Below are 14,711 nucleotides of genomic sequence, written 5' to 3'. Positions count from 1 at the left end.
TTGAGGGTTGGTACCATGCAGCAAGTCCGCTTTGGAAATCGATTCGTTACATTCTGCTCGAATGCTTACCGTCATTGCACCTGTAAGAACAAGGGCTGTATGCCAACTCCTTAGCATTCCGTCCTCTTTGTCTGCCTGCATCAAGAAGGACGGCGATTCGTCATCATCGCGGCGCCTGCCTGCCTGCCTCCCCGCTGTCATATTCGCTTCTGAAATGAGTAACATAGACAGTAAGCATCTGTGTGTTTCCGTCGGTTTCTGAGAATTGCCTTGTCCTTGTCCTTGGCTGAGAGCGTGCGTACATAGAGTCGTGCCTAGCGGTACATGGAGCAATACAACACAACCTAACTTGTACTTTGGCTGACTAAGAAATGCAAACAGACAGCAATGACCACAACAATCTTGTTTGGTGGCTAGGTAGGTAAGTACCTAGGTATGGGGAGATGATGAGTACTGTAGATTTGGACGATTGGATGAGCAGTGATGGGTTGTGGAAGCAAGCTTGGTTTAACAAGTTTGTTTTGCACCCCCAAAGTCCAATAAAGCTCTATTACAGCTATAGGGCAGAATGGAGGGGTGGAGGATGATGTAAGTCAAAAACTGAATGAGACGGGATGAACTGTGCAACCCGGCTACCTCGATAGGTACCTAGGTAGTAGGTACTAACCTAGCAGGTAGCGAGATAAGTCATTGAATTTTGTCATGCTCAGGACAAGCCAATTTGTGTATTCTTTGTGCTTCGTGATCATGGCAAATGGGCAGTTTTCCCATCATACTAGATAGGTAGGTATCTGAAAGATCAACTAAACTGTAGCGTCACCGCTCTAATGGAACCCTCAAAATCGAAGACGACCCCAATCTATGGATTGGAAGCCATGGAAGTTGCCCCTCAGTCCTCCTCCCAAAACCAAAACCAAAACAAAACAGCCCAGCCCAGCCTACCTAGACGCGGAAGCGGCCCCTCACAATCCATAGCTCCAGCCAGTGACTACCGCCGAAGCTCATGTGTACCTAGGAAGGTAGGTCATGGATGTAAATGCACCTGCACCTACCTACCTTACCTAGTACACTGCACTGCTCTACATGCATCTATCTCCATCCATCTTCATCTGCCTTTCCCCTCCGATCTTTTTTTCTGCCTACCTACCTACTACCTACCTGCCTACCAATCTTGCATTGGAACCACGATTCTTTTCTCTTACAAGCCTTGTCTCATTTTGACGCAAGATTTGTGATTCATCCATCCAGCAATCCTTTTTACGAAGTTAAGCTTCCACAAACTTAGTGCACTTGACTTTAACCTTGCTCGAGTTGTTGTTGGATTTTATTAGCCACGTCCACACAGGCACCCGCACCCAGGCCTACACCTACTCCTCTCACGACCAGCCACTTTTTCGAAACTCCTTGACATCTTCCGTCTCATCCCTGCCTGGTCAAATATCTAGCTACTGCATATTATTCCTAATAACAGCAGAAACAAACCAAGACAAACGCTACAATGTCGGTTCATCACCCATATACATTTACGTCATCTTCGCCCATGCTAACCTCAACGACAGGCGCATTACCCTCAACATATTTAACCCTCAGGCTGGGGAGCAGGACAGTCTGCTCACTCTCGAGATCTTTCCCGACATGACCCTGGCTACGCTCCGCGAATCTATCCAGGCCGAATCGACCATTCCTCCAACCTCACAACACATCTACCACAACGGCCGTCTGATCTCGGACGATACGCAAACAATGGAGCAGCTACAGATTGCTGATGGGGAGATGTTGGCCCTGCATGTTCGAGATATGAGAGGCAGCACCGGTGTACCGGAACAAGCCCGACGCCCTCAACCGAGGAGACAGATCAGAAATGAGCAGGATCCTGAACTCATTCGCCTCCAGATCCTTGGTCAGCCTGCCCTGAGACAGCAGCTTCAGTCCCAGCACCCCGAGCTGGCTTCCGCGGTTGAAGATCCCGCCCGCTTTGCACAGATCTTCCTCGACAGCCAGAATAGGGAGCAACGCGAGCGCCAGGAACGCCAACGGGAGATCGAAAGACTCAACGACGACCCTTTCAATATCGAGAACCAGAGGAAGATCGAAGAGATGATTCGACAAGAGCGAGTCATGGAGAACCTACAGAATGCTATGGAGCACAACCCCGAAGGTATTTAACATGTCATGCCATGGCGTAACTTGCATGCTAACTTGGTGTCTCCCTAGTGTTTGGCAGAGTCCACATGCTCTATGTTGATGTGGAGGTCAATGGGCACCCGGTTAAGGCCTTCGTGGATTCTGGTGCTCAAGCTACCATCATGTCTCCTTCATGTGCTGAGGCGTGCGGAATCATGAGACTTGTTGATACCCGCTTTGCCGGTGTCGCTCGTGGTGTCGGTACAGCCAATATCATTGGCCGTGTTCATTCTGCCCAGATCAAAATCGGAAATTTATTCTTACCCTGCAGTTTCACTGTCATGGAAGGCAAATCGGTTGATCTTTTGCTTGGCCTTGATATGTTGAAACGGTACCAAGCTACCATCGATTTGGCCAAGGACAAGCTGTGCATTCAAGGTGAAGAGGTCCCTTTCTTGGGAGAGGCCGAGATTCCCAAAGAGGAAGAAGCAGCAGCTGTACAGGAACCGACTTTGCCCGGCCCTGATGGTACAACGATTGGACAGCGCTCTGGAGCCGTTGTGCCTCCTGGCCAGCAGCAACAACCGGCTCCGGCACAGGCCGCTCCGCCCGCACAAGCCCCAGTCCCTGCACCACAGTCCCAGTCCCAGCCGGCAGCTCAACCTGCTGCTCCGAGAACAAACATCTCACCACAAGCTATCGAGAGCCTGGTCTCGATGGGCGCAACTAGGGAACAAGCTATCCAAGCTCTTCAGGCTGCAGACGGCAACCCCGACGTTGCCGCCAGTTTGATTTTCTTCTAGGTTTACACCAACTTGTGACGACTTTCCTAGCGTCAATACTAACTCGCATTGGGCGGTATCGGGGCCACGACGGAAAATAACAAACATGTAAAAAGGAGCATAATGATAGATGACTGTTTTACCATCTGTTTTAAAGCGGACAGATAGAAAGATTTCGTTCTCTTTAAGGGTCATGGACACGGAATGCACGTATGACGTTCGCGTCGGAGCATGGTTTTTAGGAGTAACAAGATACAAGAATTACACATAGTTATGGAGTACAAATTGCTCATCAAATTTTGGTACGGGTATTGCTCATCGCAGCAACTAGGTAATTAATCTATAAATGCCCATCGGATTTCCATCACCTCCTTGCGCTTACCTGATCTTGTAGACGCAAGGTTTCAAGACGGAGGCCTCGTTGACCTCTGGCTCTGCATCGATAGGATCTATCCTGCGGATGATTGGCCTCTTGCCCCTGGGAGCCTCCTGCTCTTTCACATGCTTTCCCTTGGTTGGCGATGCGCCCTTGATGAAGTGCATCTTGACAAACATTCTGTTGGACAAATCAATCGCCTCTCGGTCTCCCTGAAGGACAAAGCCTCGCGACTTGAGCACTTCTACGAACGCTGACACATCGGTCTCCCGGCGACGATCATCTACACCGTCCACCTCGACGGCCAAGTCCTCGTCGTGCTCAGCATCGTTATCGGCACCCTTTCCCTTGCCCTTCTTGCCAGCAACGGCGTTCTTTTTGCGGTTACCAACACTGTGGGTCACGGGGGCGTTCTTGTTTCGAATGGGACCAAAACGGCTCTTGATCTCAGCAACCCAGAGCTCGCCTTTCCAGTGTAGAATACGGTAAGCCTCTTCGATAAAATCAACCCAGTTTGTGCCCATAAGAGCGAGACAGAAAACGGCAACGTTGACGGAACCGTCAGCAAGAGGCAAGTTGGCGATATCAGCCTTGGTGACTAGAGGACTTGGGCTCTGGAGATCGTAGCTCTTGACGTTGACGCGCAATTTCTTGCCGTCTTTCTGAAGCGCCTCAGCAAGACGAGCATCACCACAACCGAGATCTGCAATTGTGCACTCTTGCTGCGTGCGAGGCAGTGGTGTCTTGGAGAGAGGCGTGGGGGGAGCTCCAGGTTTGCCTTTGCCTTGCTGGCGGACCTTGCCTCGCGCACGAATGTCTTTGAGGAAGCTGTCAACAGGGTTCTCAGGCCAAACCTTGACCTGGCGACGGAAACCCTCGTGGTACTCATCGAACATCTCGGGTGATTCATCGAACAAGCTGAAGGCCTCTTCGGAGGGGCGAGTGTAGAGGGTCTCATTGAGATGTCGGAAACGCGCTGAGATGAGCTTCTCTCTCATGGAAGCTTGGAGGGGAGTGAGCTTGGGGGGAGCAGGAGGCAGAGGTGCCTTTACAACAGCATCCTCTGCATGGGATTTGGTAGTTTCTGCTGATTCCTCTCCAGATTTTTGCTTCTGCTTCTGCTTCCTATCCTTCTTAGGCTTGGGCTGAGCCTCACCCTCAGTAGCAATGGCAGCGACAGCCTCTTTACTCTCCTCAGGCTTTTCATCCTCAGTCTTCTTTCCCTTGCCCTGCTTCTTCTGACGCTTAGCAGACTGCTCAGACTTTTGCTGCTGCTGCTTCTCCGGTTTCTTCCCCTCAATGACAGACTCCCACAGATCCGCGACTGTTGAAGAGTCGACGTTCTCCTGCGCAGAAGCGGCGTTGTTGCGCTTGCGCTTCTTGGATTTTGTGCCGGGCGCGCTGTTGTTTTTGGAAGGGGCTTCAGCCTTGAGGCCATCTGATGGAACAGACCATCCTGGAACCGCAAACATTATTGAATAATATCTGGGATTATTATTATATGCTTTTGTTGGTGAAGTAGCGATTTGAGTTGATGGGTGAATTCTCAGTGCTTGAATAATTTTTGAGATCTGAATTTTTGATTGCGATAAGGTACGTACCGAGTAGATCCATAGTCATGGTCCGTGCACCTGCCAAATTTGGGTGTTCGCCAACCTCACCTAAGTACACTTTGAATTGAGTCTTGGACTCTGAAACGATACACAATTGATTTGAAATATTCTGATTTGATCCAATACCCTCAGAAAGTTTCAGACGCTGCGACTGGTAGTATGGTTTATATTTCTACCACCACATTATCTTCACCACCCAAGATCAGTGGTCATGATTTCTGACATGTCATGAAATCCCATATCAGATTATCAAAGTTCGCATGGAAAACTAGGGGATCGACTAAAATCGCTCGAGTAGCGAGTCTACAAAAAGTCATACGCCCAGACATGAGACGTTCAAATTCAAGTCGTCTCCTGACTCATACCACGGCTGATTTTTGAGATAGCGTTCGAAACATCATCATCAAGAAGTACCAGTGATAGCTCAAAGATTTGGGATCTTTAGAAAGGTACCACAGCATTTTAAAGAATACCAATATTTGTCATGTTGTCCTCCCGACGGAATCACATATACGCATCCCCGAGTGCCATGGTCCATCAAATCGGTGGATGCGTCGCCAAGGCAAAGAGGCCAGTTCCTTTTATCTTTGTTTTCACTTTATTCTCAATCAAGGTGAGGCATCCAAAATCAGTTCGATTTGAATTACTGGAATCTGCCCAGAAGATGCAACTGACAGCTCATGACCGCGGGGAGGAAAGGAAAGGAAAGGAAAGAAAAAAGAATTAAAGTCCAATGCTATGGGTATTATTTCTTGATCTGTGTTGACCTTTGTACTCGCGTCGTTCATAGTGTGGTTCATGATAGCGGTTATGTGCAGAAAGACTGGCGAACAGCATCATAGCCACCTATACAAGAGCCTCAAGATACACATGCATCTACCGAATCATGGCGGTTTGCCACAGTCAACCAGCTCTCGAGTATTCGACAACACTGCGAGTGACTCAGTCCCCAGTTCGAGACCGCCTCTCATCAATGCACGGTCCCGATGACTTGAGCTGGCTCGCATTGTCGCCATCAAGCGTTCATTCATGAAAATAGATGACCTGTTGGGTGCCTGGACCTGGGTACTGCATTTCATCTGAACACGAGGCACATGTGTCTTGGTCTGCACTGATCAGAGGGGTGTCGTCCACTTTTGAGATTTCACAAAGCACGGCAGAAACCAGACTGATACAGGATATCTGTAGATGGAAAGACTTGCCATGTTGTGGCAGTACAGCTAGGCAGGTAATTAGTTTGTACCCGAGGCAATATGGGCTCATGCTAAAGAGAAGCACATCATTTGTCTGTCAATCTCCTGGACCAACATCGCCTGGTGGCAAACCGGCAACCCACGTTTTAGCTCTTTGATGGCAGAAATCATGGCGCTCTTTTCAGGAATATCTCCCTTCCCACCAACTTCGCCCAAGCCAGGTGCACATGCAAAGCTCACACTCGTGAAACAAGCACGCAGGGTATGAGGTACAGGCATACATAGCCGTAGGCCTCCAGAGAACTCGATCGCTACGACACTTGCTTAGAAGCGCTTGTACAACTGACTGTAGCAAAGAAGATGACTCTCGACGCCGACTTTTCTTTGAGATAGTCTTAGACATGTTTCTGTCGCCAGACAACTCTCGTTGATTCAGAGCGAGGAGCATATTCATGGTCCAGTATCAGAAGAACGAAAGCCACTGCATGGGGGCTCACGACATAATAGTCGACAGGGATCGGTCTTCCAGCAGTGATCTGGGCCAAGGCCGAGAGATGATGCAGAGAATCTTGAGGGCACGCAACGACAGTATGTTCCTACTTACTGTGTTGTGCTCGTGATGTGATGAATGGTCGCACCTTTTCTTGGACAGAGAGACAATGGTATGCAGTCAAAGACTCTAGACAGGACGGGAAACGAAGGGTGTGCAACGCCATGCTTTGTTTGTGTCACACCAAAGTACCCTATCCAGTTTAGTTGGTGCTCGCGTCGAGAATTGTTCTGGGATCATAAGGACGAAATGAAAGGAGCGTTGGTTACAAGCGTACAGAAGGAACACATAATAGTAGAAATCACCGTGGAGTATGGTATAGTGCAATACGTAAAGACGCTCATTGACCAACGGATTGTAGTTAGCAACTAATCTGACGGCCCAACGGAGACTGGGGGTTTGAAATTGCCCCATGTGCGGACAGAAGGGGAGGTTTAGGCTAGACTGTTGACTTGGCTTCGTGTAACAAACACGCAGATGAGTTTGCTATATGTGGTTAACAAGTTAAGGTTGATAAGAGGGATAACCGGAGTTTGGCAGCCGTTCATTCGGAGCCTTCGGTGGACGGGAGGACAGGAACCGCCCGAGAAGAGTCCGATAGAAGTTAGTCTGGTGCAGGCGAAACGAAACGAGATTGAGGGCTAACAGTCATTACTAAAATGCAAGGTTCCAAGCAATCAATAAAATTATATCTTACCTGACAGGTTTGAGCCACGCATACTATGTACGAGATCAAGGGGCGGCCTAGGACTTTAAGACGGATGGGTGTGATGCAGGCGTAGCAGCGTCATGGCGAGCCTTATTTAGGGCTGGGATTGCCAAAATAAGAAACGCAGAAGTAATATTGCATCGCATTGCACTGTGTAAGAAAGGGTTGCTGGTTTCTTCACTGTCGGGGATATGAATGGATCTTGATCCAACGTTGAATATAGATTGCAGTGTCAAAAGAAGTTAAACTTGATTCCTTCGACAATACAGTCACGTACCTACATGTAATGCAATGCAATGGTAGGCGGCGTTGGTTTGAGCTTGATAGATATTGTTCATTCTTGGCAGCTAATTTACAGTAAAAGGTACGACTGTGCTGGGCACGCATATGACGAAGTATGTATATTTGTCGTAAGGACTACGGATGCTTGTTTCTGATTAACTCAAGACATCTATTTATGACAGATCTGTTTGCATCATTCTCCGTCTAGAGACGGGATTAGCAGTCAAACTAAAAGCTAGCTTTGCAGTCTGCCAGACAAGACATGGGAGTCTTTCCACATGGACTTTGACTAAATCCAAAGCCATCTGTTTGTTAGACTTTGGGCTAGGGTCAACGTTTATGAAAGTGCAATAAATACCCTACTGCACCGCATCAGTGATAGTGTCTTGGCGATTAGCACCTACAGGGTATAGCACAGATTATCAACGAGTGGTGGTTCTTGTGAGCGCGTTCTTTAGATCAGATCCCCTTTCAATGCTACAGTGACGGATATGATAGCACAGTCAAGAGGGCATTAATGATGATTGTTTTTATTTTCGTCATCCTCATGAGAGTCTTGACGTATGTACTCTGGTTCAGCCAATGTAAACCCCCGTCATCAGTTGAGGCTAGGAACATAGCAAACTTTACATACTTACCTCCTACTACAAAAAGAGCTTTTGATGCTGATCCCTTCAAGTGATTGATGAATCCTTGTAACAAGGCTGGATATGGACAATTAGCATCGCCATATCCTGTCACCAGCATGTCAATTGCCTACCTAGTTGTTATTCTTCGGCAAGCTTAGAGTGCGCAATAATGTGATTCTATATAGGTGAGATAGCCCGAGCAGAGGTCTTATTAGTTTCCTACAGGTATGGATGTGTTGTTACTGTGCCTCGGAGCCGCTTCCACTGATCGTCTATGCCCCATGTATTTTTTTTTCTTTTTACAAAAAAAGCAAAGAGACGATAACTTCTACTCAAGCCAACTCAGTTTTAAGGCAAAATTACTTGATGCTTCTCCAATGCTAGGAGGTGATTGCCCTGGGACTTACAGGACGTAGGTCCATACCAGGTAGTGATGACCTAGTCTACCTCAAGGAAGCGCTGATATTTCCCACCGGAGCTCTCGGCACGCTAATGTACCCAACTTTAGGTTCGGTTCTTTAATCATAACTGGTCTGCTGGTGTCTTAAACTACCGGTGAATTGGGGCTTGTTCCAGTAGGTGATATCTTGGCTCCCATACCAACAGGGGTTTTTAGTTGACTTGTTCCTATCCGGCACTTAGCGTACTATACCGGCATAGGCCAGACAACGTTAGGTGCCTATCGTCTGCCTCGATACTGTGCAATGGACAGAGTAGACTTGGCTTATTAGTGTAGTGCACTTTCCTCCCCCCAATCTACCATGTCAGTTTAGGGAGGCGCGAACAAGCACTCAACCATCACTGGAAGGAACCCCCCCACACAGAAGAACGGGGACGGGGGAAACCACCACAAGCATCTCATCATCCACTGTCCACTCCACATCCGACTTGGTTACCTTATTCTATCTCAACTTCCGATGCTCTACTCCAGTGCTTAAGCCTCATTAGATAAGGAGCTCTGGATATTTCCTCCATAATAATACCTGCATTTCCGGCACGCATCCTGCCCTTCCTCGGCCCTTTCTCGTTCCTCATCAAATGCATCCACTGCCTCACCATCAAAACTTGACATTTAGTCGTCGCTAGAACAGACGATCAGCTGGAGCCCCTTTTCTCTGTAAATCAGATCGATACCATCTTCTTGTGCTATACCTTTATTCACAAAAGAGGGAGCTATTCATATCAGAGACATCAAGCAGGCCATCTCAGACACCATCTACAGGACCGGACCTCACTTCAGGGCAAGACAAAGGACAAAACCCTGACCGAGCACAAGTTCGTCATCATACCCTTGACTGAGGCCCATGCCCTGTCGCCGGCCAGACTCTAGACTCTAGACTACCATTTCTCGCTCCGACGGCCCAGTTGAATTGGGCAAACCGCCGACTTTCAAGTCACACAAGCATGTTTCAGTTGCTCCATTACTTGCCTCCAGAAGCTTCCCCATAACTTAACTTAATCCATACAGCGGTCTCTGTCTCTGTCTGTGCCTTTACCCTGCTCTGCTCTACTTGCGCTGCACTCGCCCGGATCTTCTCGACCGATACAATCTTTGGCCGGACTACATCACTTCTCCCCCTTCGAACTTACAAGATTGCACGCACCCTTACGCTTCCTTCGCTCTAACAATCTCTCAAGTTGGGGTTTTACACATTGTTTCTGTCTGGCTCTTAATGCCGGATCTAGTTCCACTTATTGTTTCCTCCCCATCTTCGCTCGGCTCCAACCTTCATTCTATAGACTAGGCCATTTCTAGTCCAAGTCCGTTGTCTGCTCATCTTCTCGACTACTACTTATACAACTAACGTCTCCCAATTACATGGCTTGTTAGGAATCTTGGGATTGAGGCCTGAAACTCATACTTGACATTTACAGCATCGTCATGTGAAGTTGCCAATCAACCTAGAAAGAATTACATGGTCGAATCACCTGGAAATTGTGCATAATGGATAGGGACCAGGCTACACCTGCTTCTGTACCTGCCAACCAAAAGGCTCCTGCAGATTCAAATCAGCAAGATGACGGGAGGGACGACCCGGATCGGAAAAGGAATAACATTCGCAAAAGAACAAAAACGGGGTGCTTGAGTAAGTTGTCTGAACCATTCTGTAAGCACAATATGAGAACAGTGACACTAATACGAGCTTTTGTGAAGCTTGCCGCAAGCGCAGAATAAAATGTGACGAAGGAAGACCGATATGCAACAACTGTATCAAATCCAAGCGACAATGCGAGGGTTACAACCAGCGAGTCATCTTCAAACACCCAATGGGCACGATACAAGGAGGCCCTTATGGCCCTGCTTATTATCCTCACGGGTCTGCGCACCTTGTTGGCAACTTACAACCAAAACCGCACTCGCAAGGTCTTTTACCTACGATTGCCCCCAAACCGCCTTCATTTGACTATAACGGGCACCAACCAGCACCATACGGGCATTATACTCATGGGCAAGGGGCTGTACAAACGTCCCCAAACCCATACGACTTCAACTCTCCGGCGGCTTCCCATCCATATGGCCATGCCAATGGAATGATGCCCCCCGAACCCCCAATAGCTTACAACAGGGCACCACAAGATCCCCGAGACCAGTATGGTATGCTTCCTCTTAATGGGCAATACGGTCCACCTTATGCAATTGCTGGTCAGACGGACCCCTTGGCTCCCAAGAAGGGAACGATGGATATGGATAGAACAGAATCTGATCCAAACATCGATTATGAAGACCTCGACATAGCGGAGGACGACGCCTCAATGGGTGAATCAGACGATGACACACAAGACCCTCGACAAGTTCTCGAACCTGTGATGAAGCAATTTAATGGAACATGGGACACGAACGGCACCAGAGTTAGAACCTTTTCGACGTTCGCCCAATGCAACATTCTGTCTGATTACACAGCTTCAGCCAGAATAACGGAACTCAAGGACCCTGTTATGTTGCAAATTTTCATGCACTTCATCCAAGTCACAGGCCCGAGTATGTCACTATATGAGAGACATCCTTTTGATCATACCGGCGAGAATTCATTCGATCCTACCCCGAAAGGTGCCAACAATTTATGGAGCTGTAAGTCATTCTATAAAGAAGACTGTGTATACGAGACTAATCATCCAAGACACATTCCCTGTCATATCTCTGAATCACCCCGCACTACTTCACTCTATGCTTGCCTTGGGTGCTTTGCAGATAGCCAAGTTACAAAACATACCAGCCACAGCCGCGATGAAACACTACCACCTGGCGATCCGAAGAATAGCTAGGAATGTTAACACGCCCTTGAGACGAACACAGCCTGCAACGATAGCTGCGACACTATTATTGTCATACTTTGAGGTTTGGTCATCAGACCATACAAAGTGGTGCAATCACCTTTTGGGAGCGCGGATCTTGTTCAGCGAAATACCTCTCAGGGACATGTCGAAGAAATTCCTCCCGGTCAAGCGTTTTAAGCAGGCTGAAAAGGATGCACAAAACCAGAACCAAATGGACAGCTTCTTCCCTGGTCTAAGCATACCATCACAGAGTGAACTCAACGATCACGACTACGATCTTTTACAAACAATTTCAGGCCAGAACATTACGGCAGAAAACTATGGACTCGGCGAAAATCAAGGTATTGATCTATCGAATTCGGTGACTGACAGAGATATCGAGCACTACGAGAATGTGCGGGATCTATTCTGGTGGTACTGCAAGATGGACGTGTATCAAAGCATGCTGGCTGGCACCAGACTTTTGTAAGTTTCCATGTCACATTTCATTATGTGATTGTGTCTGATGATTGTAGCATGAACTACGAGTCTTGGTCTCAGTGCCCACCCCGAGCACCAATATCGAAACTTGAAGCGATGTAAGTGAGAACTCCAGGCTGCAAGGGACTATGACTAACTTGGCAATCAAAGATATGGATCATATGATCATTTGATGCTACTACTAGGCAGACTTGCAGATTTTTCTTCCAAAGACATTGCGCGAAAGAAGCGAGCGAGTCAAGCTAGAGGTCCGCCTCCAGGAGCCCCAGGAAGTTCACCACCGCCGTTCAATGGCATTGTTCCTACAGACGGGAACTTTCAGGTCCCTAGAGGTTTCACGCCACCAAAGGAGACATCGCCTCAAAGCGATTCTACAGAAGAAACGGACTTGGATGAAAGCCATCGTATCGCTTTGCATGAATGGGAGTCCATCAAGCGAGGATTCGAGGCATATGAAAGCAAGCTGGGACCAGAGTTCCAGCCACTGAAACCTGAGTTTTCAGACAAGCGAGACTCACCATTTGGGATGACTATGCAATATCGAACGTTTTCTGTAGCAGGAATCTGGATGAACTTCTACATGGGCATGATCAACCTTGTTCGCTGTCATCCCTCCATGCCTCCTGCAGCAATGCAGGCGGCTGGCATGGCAGCACCTCAGACGGGCCCATACTCAAACAAGCTGGGTCGAATAGCAGCTGGTTTGTCGGAAGACGTTTCGCAGGCGACAGAAATCACCACTCTTGTCAGTGCTGCATTTATTGAAAGCTGCTTCTGCCTTTTTGTGGCAGCGATAGAGGTGCGTTAATCCTTACCTGTAGTATGTCCGATAAATCTGGCTAATCCTGTATCAGTATCGAGATGAGAAACAACGCCATTGGGTGATACGCCACTTGCGCGACATCACTCGATTGACAGGATGGCAATCAGCAGAGCGTATCGCCACGGGATGCGAGTCTTCTTGGATGAAGGCCGCGCAACTTGGTCGTGGACCTCCTTACATCCGGGCCCCAGAAACCGAACCAGTGCCTGTCGCAAGGTGGCAGGCACCACGCCAAATCGACCGCTTCATTCAAGAAGTTGAGACTGGCGAAATCCGACGTCAGATTCATGTTCCCAAGGCCGAGCGAGCTCAGTTTGCACTAGGTCTACTCAGTGTTGAAAGAGACTTTGAGGCTCTCGATCTTAAGGATGACGATTGAGCGGTGCGGTGAAAATGAGTGTGTTATATATAGTAGTGGCTGCGATGATTTCTCGAATTTGTTTTATATAGCGTACTATCTTTTTGTGGCTCGTTTCTTGGATACGTATACCACTATTGCACATAGCCATGCTGAGATGGGGAAATGCACGAAGGAAAGGGGGTGAAGGCATTGCTCATGAATTGCGTTGTATTGGGCGGTCTCGAAGATTTGGCGGAAGCGCTGCTTGTGGTAAGTACCCGTACATTAATGATACATAATATTAAACTCTCTACGAGGTGTGGATTCTCATCAACGAATTCCCGCAAACATGCTTTGGGTCATTGTATACCGTCAATGCCCCCAACTTGGGCGCCTTTGTGTCTATTCGTAATTTCTCTTGATTCGTGGGTAACATCTCCTTAGTTGGCTGGCAGCCGCTCCACGACTGTGGCCATCTCCTCGTCTGTGTATATTCTGAAGCCTTTCTCCTTGGTTACGCTAGCCAACTGTACGTTCTTGGCGTCCAACTTTTCCTCCATCACCTGCTTCAATGTCTTGAGAACAAGAGTCTCAGCATCTGTGAGAGTCAAGGACTACGAAGCTGTCAGTTATTCTGTTGGCACAAAACACTACTGTGTAAGCTCACCTTGTGGTATTCGTTCTGGAGCTCAGCCTGTGCACCTTCTGAGCCAGAACCGATGGCCTTGGCGTCGTAGCGGTAAAAGGTACCACTGGGCTCAGCGTGGAACAGCTGAGGACCATCCTCATCAAAGCCAGCAATGAGTAGAGCAACGCCGAAAGGACGACTCATGATGGTCTCCTCTCCGTCAGCACCCTCGCCGAACCGCAAGGCAAGATCGCAAATAGCCTGTGTGCAGCTCTCAACACGGAGGGGCTCGTTGTAGTTGAAGGCGTGGGACTGGCTCTCGACTCGGGCATGCTCAACCATGGAGCGGGCATCGGCCTGGAGGCCCGACATGGCGCAGCCAATGTGGCGGTCGATCTCGACAATCTTCTCGACGGAGGATGTCTCGAGGAGGGTAGAGGTAACGCGCTTCTCGACACCGAGGATGACACCCTCGGAGGTGGCTACGCCGATGGCCGTGGAGCCGAGCTTGATGGCCTCGAGAGAGTATTCGACCTGGAAGAGACGGCCTTCGGGGGAGAAGGTGTTGATGCCTCGGTCTGACGTAGTGTTAGTCGACAATCAGGCAGAACAGGGGAACTATATATGCTCATAGGGAAAGCAGGGTGAACATGCCGTATTCGGATCTTGCCATAAACATCTTTGCGGTTTGTGTGTGGTGACGATAGCTAGACTAGAGAAGGGCGGAAGATTTCTGGTGGATGGAGAGGTTGAGCTCTTGTATTTCCGGGGCAGAACTACTGATTTGTTTCGAGAGACACAGTCCAAGTTGCCGTGGGAAAGAGTCGTGATGGGTGGAAGTGGGAAGGCTGAACGAAGGAGTGAGAGGTCAATCAATGATGGGACTGAGGATGCGAGCTCTGGTGG

The 14,711-nt window shown here is 48.6% G+C and overlaps 4 protein-coding genes across 4 annotated transcripts; 2 read left to right on the top strand and 2 right to left on the bottom strand.

Moving 5' to 3' along the window:
- Window positions 1-827: 827 nt before the first annotated feature.
- On the top strand, window positions 828-2,927 carry DDI1 (DNA damage-inducible protein 1; the record flags this gene model as incomplete). The annotated part of the gene is made up of 4 exons (XM_044853574.1): window positions 828-1,019; window positions 1,472-1,500; window positions 1,560-2,158; window positions 2,215-2,927. 4 exons carry the CDS (start codon window positions 828-830, stop codon window positions 2,925-2,927), a joined length of 1,533 nt encoding a protein of 510 aa, XP_044706244.1.
- Window positions 2,928-3,284: 357 nt separating this feature from the next.
- FPOAC1_009143 (uncharacterized protein) lies at window positions 3,285-4,754 on the bottom strand (the record flags this gene model as incomplete). Its single annotated transcript, XM_044853573.1, has 1 exon — window positions 3,285-4,754. One exon carries the CDS (start codon window positions 4,752-4,754, stop codon window positions 3,285-3,287), a length of 1,470 nt encoding a protein of 489 aa, XP_044706243.1.
- A 5,449-nt stretch (window positions 4,755-10,203) lies between these two features.
- Window positions 10,204-13,216, top strand: FPOAC1_009142 (uncharacterized protein; the record flags this gene model as incomplete). Its single annotated transcript, XM_044853572.1, has 6 exons — window positions 10,204-10,345; window positions 10,414-11,328; window positions 11,378-11,999; window positions 12,050-12,112; window positions 12,165-12,813; window positions 12,869-13,216. 6 exons carry the CDS (start codon window positions 10,204-10,206, stop codon window positions 13,214-13,216), a joined length of 2,739 nt encoding a protein of 912 aa, XP_044706242.1.
- Window positions 13,217-13,617: 401 nt separating this feature from the next.
- On the bottom strand, window positions 13,618-14,437 carry PUP2 (proteasome component pup2; the record flags this gene model as incomplete). Its single annotated transcript, XM_044853571.1, has 3 exons — window positions 13,618-13,791; window positions 13,845-14,377; window positions 14,425-14,437. The coding sequence occupies 3 exons, from the start codon at window positions 14,435-14,437 to the stop codon at window positions 13,618-13,620; spliced, it is 720 nt and encodes a 239-aa protein (XP_044706241.1).
- Between the last annotated feature and the right edge of the window lie 274 nt (window positions 14,438-14,711).

Source organism: Fusarium poae, chromosome 3 (assembly GCF_019609905.1).
Source record: "Fusarium poae strain DAOMC 252244 chromosome 3, whole genome shotgun sequence".
Classification (NCBI taxonomy): domain Eukaryota; kingdom Fungi; phylum Ascomycota; class Sordariomycetes; order Hypocreales; family Nectriaceae; genus Fusarium; species Fusarium poae.
Note: the sequence above shows the minus strand (reverse complement) of the source record. Positions and strands in the feature narration are given on the sequence as shown.